The sequence below is a fragment of the Salmo salar genome, chromosome ssa06 (genome assembly GCF_905237065.1).
Source record: "Salmo salar chromosome ssa06, Ssal_v3.1, whole genome shotgun sequence".
In the NCBI taxonomy this organism is placed as follows: domain Eukaryota; kingdom Metazoa; phylum Chordata; class Actinopteri; order Salmoniformes; family Salmonidae; genus Salmo; species Salmo salar.
The window spans coordinates 1,038,423-1,047,500 of NC_059447.1; the positions used below are offsets into that span (position 1 = coordinate 1,038,423).

The 9,078-nt window shown below is 45.7% G+C and overlaps 1 protein-coding gene across 1 annotated transcript in view; it reads right to left on the minus strand.

The window, feature by feature from the left end:
• Positions 1–775: 775 nt before the first annotated feature.
• Positions 776–9,078, minus strand: part of LOC106595051 (protein CLEC16A-like) — a 76,316-nt gene continuing 68,013 nt past the window's right edge. The window contains 2 exon segments of the mRNA XM_045719549.1: positions 776–3,719; positions 5,835–5,971. Coding sequence (XP_045575505.1) covers positions 3,639–3,719; positions 5,835–5,971 — 218 coding nt within the window. The 3' untranslated portion in view covers positions 776–3,638.

Here is a 9,078-nt window from a genome sequence, read left to right on the forward strand (position 1 = left end):
AATAACCAGCAGGTCTAATAACCAGCAGGTCTACAGGTCTAATAACCAGCGGGTCTAATAACCAGCGGGTCTAATTACCAGCAGGTCTAATAACCAGCGGGTCTAATAACCAGCGGGTCTAATAACCAGCGGGTCTAATAACCAGCGGGTCTAATAACCAACAGGTCTAATAACCAACAGGTCTAATAACCAGCGGGTCTAATTACCAGCAGGTCTAATAACCAACAGGTCTAATAACCAGCAGGTCTAATAACCAGCGGGTCTAATAACCAGCAGGATAACCAGCAGGTCTAATAACCAGCGGGTCTAATAACCAGCGGGTCTAATAACCAGCGGGTCTAATAACCAGCGGGTCTAATAACCTACGGGTCTAATAACCAGCGGGTCTAATAACCAGCAGGTCTAATAACCAGCAGGTCTAATAACCAGCAGGTCTAATAACCAGCAGGTCTAATAACCAACAGGTCTAATAACCAACAGGTCTAATAACCAGCAGGTCTAATAACCAGCAGGATAACCAGCAGGTCTAATAACCAGCAGGTCTAATAACCAGCAGGTCTAATAACCAGCAGGTCTAATAACCAGCAGGTCTAATAACCAGCGGGCCTAATAACCAGCGGGTCTAATAACCAGCAGGTCTAATAACACCACAGTACAGCAGGTCTAATAACCAGCAGGTCTAATAACCAGCAGGTCTACAGGTCTAATAACCAGCAGGTCTAATAACCAGCAGGTCTAATAACCAGCAGGTCTAATAACACCACAGTACAGCAGGTTTAAGTCAGGAGATTAATTTATTGCAGATGTTTAATACATTTCTTTGTTGGTAATTTAGCATTAATTACAGGTTTAAAAGCTGATAGCATTTACAGAGCATACAAACATACTGAAACACTAGAGCTGGACTTTACTAAGCAGGGAGCATATTTACACTGTGGGGCTGAGAGAGAGACAGGGGAGAGAGAGAGAGAGAGAGAGAGAGAGAGAGAGGGAGGGGGAGGAGGAGAGAGAGAGAGAGAGAGAGAGGGAGAAGAGAGGCGGGGAGGAGGAGAGAGAGAGAGAGAGAGAGAGAGAGAGAGAGAGAGAGAGAGAGAGAGAGAGAGAGAGAGGGATGGAGAGAGGAGGACAACATCGTTTGAATGTGATCTTTGCTCCAGTCATTAAACAGAATCACTCACAACTTATTGATCCGTTTTTCTTTGTATTATCGATTACATTTTGTTCATGAACACCCCCCCCCCCCCCTCTATCGATTAGCTCTTTAGATTCCTGCCGTTAGAAAGGGTCGGTAGATGGACTGGTCCGAGGACGACAGGTGAAGTGGGCCACCTTGACACAGAGGTCAGTTTGGAGTTGACCTCTGTACAGTGTTCAGGTTAAAAGCAGAAGACTGTACGCTGATCCTAGATCTGTGTGCCTAAAGGGAAATGTCTGAATTACATTTCAGCCGAACTGCTGTGCTCTCTCACAGAAGCACGGAAAACACTACCACCAAACCAATGATTCAGACTTATCGCTCTGATGGTAGAGAACAGGACTGGGGGGGGGGGGTTAGTAACCTAATCCTATCATGACTTATCCCTCTGATGGTAGAGAACAGGACTGGGGGGGTTAGTAACCTAATCCTATCATGACTTATCCCTCTGATGGTAGAGAACAGGACTGGGGGGTTAGTAACCTAATCCTATCATGACTTATCCCTCTGATGGTAGAGAACAGGACTGGGGGGGGTTAGTAACCTAATCCTATCATGACTTATCCCTCTGATGGTAGAGAACAGGACTGGGGGGTTAGTAACCTAATCCTATCATGACTTATCCCTCTGATGGTAGAGAACAGGACTGGGGGGTTAGTAACCTAATCCTATCATGACTTATCCCTCTGATGGTAGAGAACAGGACTGGGGGGGGGTTAGTAACCTAATCCTATCATGACTTATCCCTCTGATGGTAGAGAACAGGACTGGGGGGTTAGTAACCTAATCCTATCATGACTTATCCCTCTGATAGTTGAGAACAGGACAGATCGAGAGTCAAGTGAGGGCAGTGACCCCACACCATAATGTTAAATGACAGACATACAATAGAGACTTTTTAAAACCTTCAAAGTGCGCACACACACACACACACACACACACACACACACACACTGACACACACAGACACACACACACAGAGTTGTGTGTTGTAGTCCATCCATAGTCCATGTCTTTATGAAAGAGTCTTTGTCCAGGTGTAGTAGAACGATGAAATGTTGACAGGAGTCTAAAAGCTCTTTTATAAAGCAGCAACAACAGAAACCACTGGAGCTCACAGGAACACCTCACTGCTGCTCTCTCTGTCTCTCTCTACTGCTGCTCTCTCTGTCTCTCTCTACTGCTGCTCTCTCTGTCTCTCTCTACTGCTGCTCTCTCTGTCTCTCTCTACTGCTGCTCTCTCTGTCTCTCTCTACTGCTGCTCTCTCTGCTCTCTACTGATGCTCTCTCTGTCTCTCTCTACTGCTGCTCTCTCTGCTCTCTACTGCTGCTCTCTCTGCTCTCTACTGCTGCTCTCTCTACTGCTGCTCTCTCTCTGCTCTCTACTGCTGCTCTCTGCTGCTACTCTCTCTGCTGCTCTCTCTCTCTGTTCTCTCTGTTGCTGCTCTCTCATCTCCTGCTCTCTCTGCTGCTCTCTCTGTCTCTCTCTCTCTCTGCTGCTCTCTCTACTGCTGTGTGAGAGACAGAGACAGGGATCTCCTCTCTCTACTGCTGTGTGAGAGACAGAGACAGAGACAAGGTGTGTCCTCTTTAATCAGGCTGTTCCTGTGGGTGTGTCCTCTTTAATCAGGCTGTTCCTGTGGGTGTGTCCTCTTTAATCAGGCTGTTCCTGTGGGTGTGTCCTATTTAATCAGGCTGTTCCTGTGGGTGTGTCCTATTTAATCAGGCTGTTCCTGTGGGTGTGTCCTCTTTAATCAGGCTGTTCCTGTGGGTGTGTCCTCTTTAATCAGGCTGTTCCTGTGGGTGTGTCCTCTTTAATCAGGCTGTTCCTGTGGGTGTGTCCTATTTAATCAGGCTGTTCCTGTGGGTGTGTCCTATTTAATCAGGCTGTGGGTGTGTCCTCTTTAATCAGGCTGTTCCTGTGGGTGTGTCCTCTTTAATCAGGCTGTTCCTGTGGGTGTGTCCTCTTTCGGAGGTGTGTCTTTCTCTGCTTCCTCTCCAGTGGGTGTGTCCTGACCAGTCTCCTCCCCTTCAAGGGGTGTGTCTCCCTCCGCCTCTAGGGGCGTGTCTTGCTCAGTGGGCGTTCCCATCTCTGCTTCAGCTGTCTCTTGAATTGTTGTTTCTGTTTCAGTCTCCGCCTCCTCTTCCTCCTCTTCCTCCATCGCCGACCCTTCCACTTCCCCTTTTGAGTCCTTCCCTTCTCTCTTCTCTAGCCCCTCCTCCTCCTCCTCCTCCTCCTCTCTGATAGCCGTACCAGTGCCGAGGTGTGTGTGTGAGCCGAGCGTGTGCAGGTGCGGGGGGTCAGCCGGCGGTAGCAGGGTCAGTGACTCTACGCTCAGAGAGTCTGTGTTGTCGTCCGTCAGTAGAGAGATGTTAGGCTGGGAGGCAGGGGTGAGGCTGGGGGCCAGGGTTGGGACAGACGGGACAGGGGGACAAGACCCGATTAACTCTCCTCCTCCTCTTCCTCCTCCTCCCTCTCCGCCGGAGGACGAAGGAGGAGTGTGCTCCAAGAACGTCTCCTCATCTGAGGAGGAGAGGGTTAATGTTAGCTCATACGGTTAGCTGCAACTACAGACAAATGCTATCTAAGCCTAGCATCTAGAGCTAACGATAGCTACAGACAACTGCTATCTAAGCCTAGCATCTAGAGCTAATGATCTCTACAGCCAACTGCTATCTAAACCTAGCATCTAGAGCTAACGATCTCTACAGCCAACTGCTCTCTAAGCCTAGCATCTACAGCTAACGATAGCTACAGCCAACTGCTATCTAAGCCTAGCATCTAGAGCTAACGATAGCTACAGCCAACTGCTATCTAAGCCTAGCATCTACAGCTAACGATCTCTACAGCCAACTGCTATCTAAGCCTAGCATCTAGAGCTAACGATAGCCACAAATAACTGCTATAGCTGCTATTTACAGTGAACATCTACTGCTAGCATCTTGTTTTCTGCTACAGGTAGTAAACAAAGGAAACCATATGTACAGTTAGCAGACACTGCTAGTAGCTACAATAAAATCCACCTTTATCGTTAGTATTAACACTAGAGCTATAGGGCTGCTTTCCCAGACACAGATTACACCAAGGCCTTGGGTTAAGAATCATTACTCAAATGGACAATGTCAAAGTGCTTTTTTTTTTGTTGTTGTCCAGGAGTCAGGACTAGGATTCATCTGTGTCTTGAAGACCAGCCGTTAGAGCTATAATACTCTAGTATTAAACTAGTATTAGTACTTACAGACACAGACATCAGGGACGGTTGATATAGTACTGGTGGTGTATTACCTGTAGGGCTGTTAGCTGATATAGTACTGCTGGTATATTACCTGTAGGGCTGTTAGCTGATATAGTACTGGTGGTGTATTACCTGTAGGGCTGTTAGCTGATATAGTACTGGTGGTGTATTACCTGTAGGGCTGTTAGCTGATATAGTACTGGTGGTATATTACCTGTAGGGCTGTTAGCTGATATAGTACTGGTGGTATATTACCTGTAGGGCTGTTAGCTGATATAGTACTGGTGGTATATTACCTGTAGGGCTGTTAGCTGATATAGTACTGGTGGTATATTACCTGTAGGGCTGTTAGCTGATATAGTACTGGTGGTGTATTACCTGTAGGGCTGTTAGTTGATATAGTACTGGTGGTGTATTACCTGTAGGGCTGTTAGCTGATATAGTACTGGTGGTGTATTACCTGTAGGGCTGTTAGCTGATATAGTACTGGTAGTGTATTACCTGTAGGGCTGTTAGCTGATATAGTACTGGTGGTATATTACCTGGAGGGCTGTTAGCTGATATAGTACTGGTGGTATATTACCTGTAGGGCTGTTAGCTGATATAGTACTGGTGGTATATTACCTGTAGGGCTGTTAGCTGATATAGTACTGGTGGTATATTACCTGTAGGGCTGTTAGCTGATATAGTACTGGTGGAATATTACCTGTAGGGCTGTTAGCTGATATAGTACTGGTGGTGTATTACCTGTAGGGCTGTTAGCTGATATAGTACTGGTGGTGTATTACCTGTAGGGCTGTTAGTTGATATAGTACTGGTGGTGTATTACCTGTAGGGCTGTTAGCTGATATAGTACTGGTGGTGTATTACCTGTAGGGCTGTTAGCTGATATAGTACTGGTGGTATATTACCTGTAGGGCTGTTAGCTGATATAGTACTGGTGGTATATTACCTGTAGGGCTGTTAGCTGATATAGTACTGGTGGTATATCACCTGTAGGGCTGTTAGCTGATATAGTACTGGTGGAGTATTACCTGTAGGGCTGTTAGCTGATATAGAACTGGTGGTGTATTACCTGTAGGGCTGTTAGCTGATATAGTACTGGTGGTGTATTACCTGTAGGGCTGTTAGTTGATATAGTACTGGTGGTGTATTACCTGTAGGGCTGTTAGCTGATATAGTACTGGTGGTGTATTACCTGTAGGGCTGTTAGCTGATATAGTACTGGTGGTATATTACCTGTAGGGCTGTTAGCTGATATAGTACTGGTGGTATATTACCTGTAGGGCCGTTAGCTGATATAGTACTGGTGGTATATTACCTGTAGGGCTGTTAGCTGATATAGTACTGGTGGTGTATTACCTGTAGGGCTGTTAGCTGATATAGTACTGGTGGTATATTACCTGTAGGGCTGTTAGCTGATATAGTACTGGCTGTAACAGAGTCACATCGTCCGGTGCTGCCGCTGCCTGAGGAAGGTGGGGAGGGGAGGAGAGGGGAGACGGGCTGTGCTGAGATACACAGTGGGCGACCGCAAACCCTGCAACACACACACACACACACACACACACACACACACACACACACACACACACACACACACACACACACACACACACACACACACACACACACACACACACACACACACACACACACACACACACACACACACACAACACCAACACACCCAACATCATTCCGTAAACACAGGGTAAACACACATTTGTAATTGTGTGACATTTTGTTCTAAATAACAACTATATTGAGCTGGTATGTCAATAAACACACACTGATGCACCCTGAGGCAAACGAAACATTCCTGGGTGCTAGACACTAAACAGTCTCTCTCTCCCAGTCTCTCTTTCTCTCTCCCAGTCTCTCTTTCTCTCTCCGTCTCTCTCTCTCCCTCTCTCTCTCTCTGTCTCTCTCTCTCCCTCTCAGTCTCTCTCCCAGTCCCTCTCTGAGTGCTAGACACAACAGTCTTTCTCTCTCCCAGTCTCTCTCTCTCCCTCCATCTCTCTCCCAGTCTCTCTCTCTCTCTTTCTCTCTCCCAGTCTCTCTTTCTCTCTCCGTCTCTCTCTCTCCCTCTCTCCCAGTCCCTCTGAGTGCTAGACACTAAACAGTCTCTCTCTCTCCCAGTCTCTCTCTCTCTCTCTCTCTCTCTCCCAGTCTCTCTCTCTCCCAGTCTGTCTCTCTCCCAGTCTGTCTCTCTCCCGGTCTGTCTCTCTCCCAGTCTGTCTCTCTCCCAGTCTCCCAGTCTCTCTCCCAGTCTCCCAGTCTCTCTCTGTCTCTCTCTCTCCCAGTCTCCCAGTCTCTCTCTCTCCCAGTCTCTCTCTCTCCCAGTCTCCCAGTCTCTCTCTGTCTCTCTCTCTCCCAGTCTCTCTCTCTCCCAGTCTCTCTCTCTCTCTATAGTATTCAGACCCTTTGCTATGAGACTCGAAATTGAGCTCAGGTGCTTCCTGTTTCCATTGATCATCCTTGAGATGTTTCTACAACTTGATTGGACTCGATTTGGAAAGGCAAGATTTAACTCTTGGGCCTGAATGCCAAACGTCACGTCTGGAGGAAACCTGGCATCATCCCTACGGTGAAGCATGGTGGTGGCAGCATCATGCTGTGGGGATGTTTTTCAGCAGCAGGGACTGGGAGACTAGTCAGGATCGAGGGAAAGATGAACGGAGAAAAGTACAGAGAGATCCATAATGAAAACCTGTTCCAGAGCCCTCAGGATCTCAGACTGGGGCGAAGCACACAACAAAGACAATACAGGAGTGGCTTCGGGACAAGCCTCTGAATGTCCAGGAGTGGCTCAGCCAGAGCCAAGACTTTAACCTGTTCGAACATCTCTGGAGAGACCTGACAATAGCCGTGCAGGGACACTCCCAATCCAACCTGACAGAGCTTGAGAGGATCTGCAGAGAAGAATGGGAGAAACTCCCCAAATACAGTTGTGCCAAGCTTGTAGTGTCAAACCCAAGAAGACTCGAGGCTGTAATCACTGCCAAAAGCGCTTCAACAAAGTACTGAGTAAAGGGTCATGAATACTTATGTAAATGTGATATTTCAGCAATTTATTTGTATACATTTGCAAAATTAAAACATTTTATTCCTTTGTCATTATGGGGTATTGTGTGTAGATTGATGAGGGGGGAAAAAAACTATTTAATCCATTTTAGAATAAGGCTGTAACGTCACAACATGTGGAGAAATACAAGGAGTCTGAATACCTCTGTTCAGCCTACTCAGATTAAGAGGAAAATCCCACCACTTAGTTACATAGAAACCAACCCATTCTAGGACACACTAAACCCCTTCTGTTAAAGCTGAAATGATACCCAACCCATTCTAGGACACGCTAAACCCCTTCTGTTAAAGCTGAAATGATACCAACCCATTCTAGGACACACTAAACCCCTTCTGTTAAAGCTGAAATGATACCCAACCCATTCTAGGACACACTAAACCCCTTCTGTTAAAGCTGAAATGATACCAACCCATTCTAGGACACACTAAACCCCTTCTGTTAAAGCTGAAATGATTCCAACCCATTCTAGGACACACAAAACCCCTTCTGTTAAAGCTGAAATGAAACCAACCCATTCTAGGACACACTAAACCCCTTCTGTTAAAGCTGAAATGATACCCAACCCATTCTAGGACACACTAAACCCCTTCTGTTAAAGCTGAAATGATACCAACCCATTCTAGGACACACTAAACCCCTTCTGTTAATAAATATACCAACCCATTCTAGGACACACTAAACCCCTTCTGTTAAAGCTGAAATGATACCAACCCATTCTAGGACACACTAAACCCCTTCCGTTAAAGCTGAAATGATACCAACCCATTCTAGGACACACTAAACCCTTCCGTTAAAGCTTATACCAACCCATTCTAGGACACGCTAAACCCCTTCGAGCTGAATATACACCTGGTGTGTTTGTTGAGCTTCGTTCCTTGTCAATCATTGGCTCATTGGTGAAATTAGCATTCAGACCATATCTATAAGTAAATCATTCATTCATTTATAAAAGCAATTGATGACAGAAGTTGACAAACAAGAACATAACACATGTTTAAACCCCAAAGTCCAGCCCTTGTGATGTCACTGCATACGTCATTACCTTCTACTCATCAGACCAAGCCCATGCATACACAGCTATATATATATATATATATATATATATATATATATATATATATATATATATATATATAAACTTACAAGAGAGATACAATAGTTCCAGTGTTTTCTGAAGGCCTAGGCAGTAAACGTCCACTCCCCAAAGTTGATTTATAGTGGAATGTCTGACTAGTCTCTTATCTCGTACACTCCCCTTCAGAGTTCTGTCTTCACAGTCACACATTTCTCAGACCGTTTCATTTATAAGAGGCAGAGAGACCAGAAAACAACTGTGGAACGATATTAAACCTCTATAATATATATATATTGTTAATCTGTAGTCTAGGACCCTATTATTGTAAGGAGGGAGGGGTCTTATAACCCCTCCCCTTCTGTTAATACAACATTAGCATAATCAATTATTATAATATATCAAACATTTGGTGCAGCCCCTATCATGACCCCTAGGTGAACCTCTGACATGTTCCTGTACAGTATCGTGTGTAACAGGAAGTGAA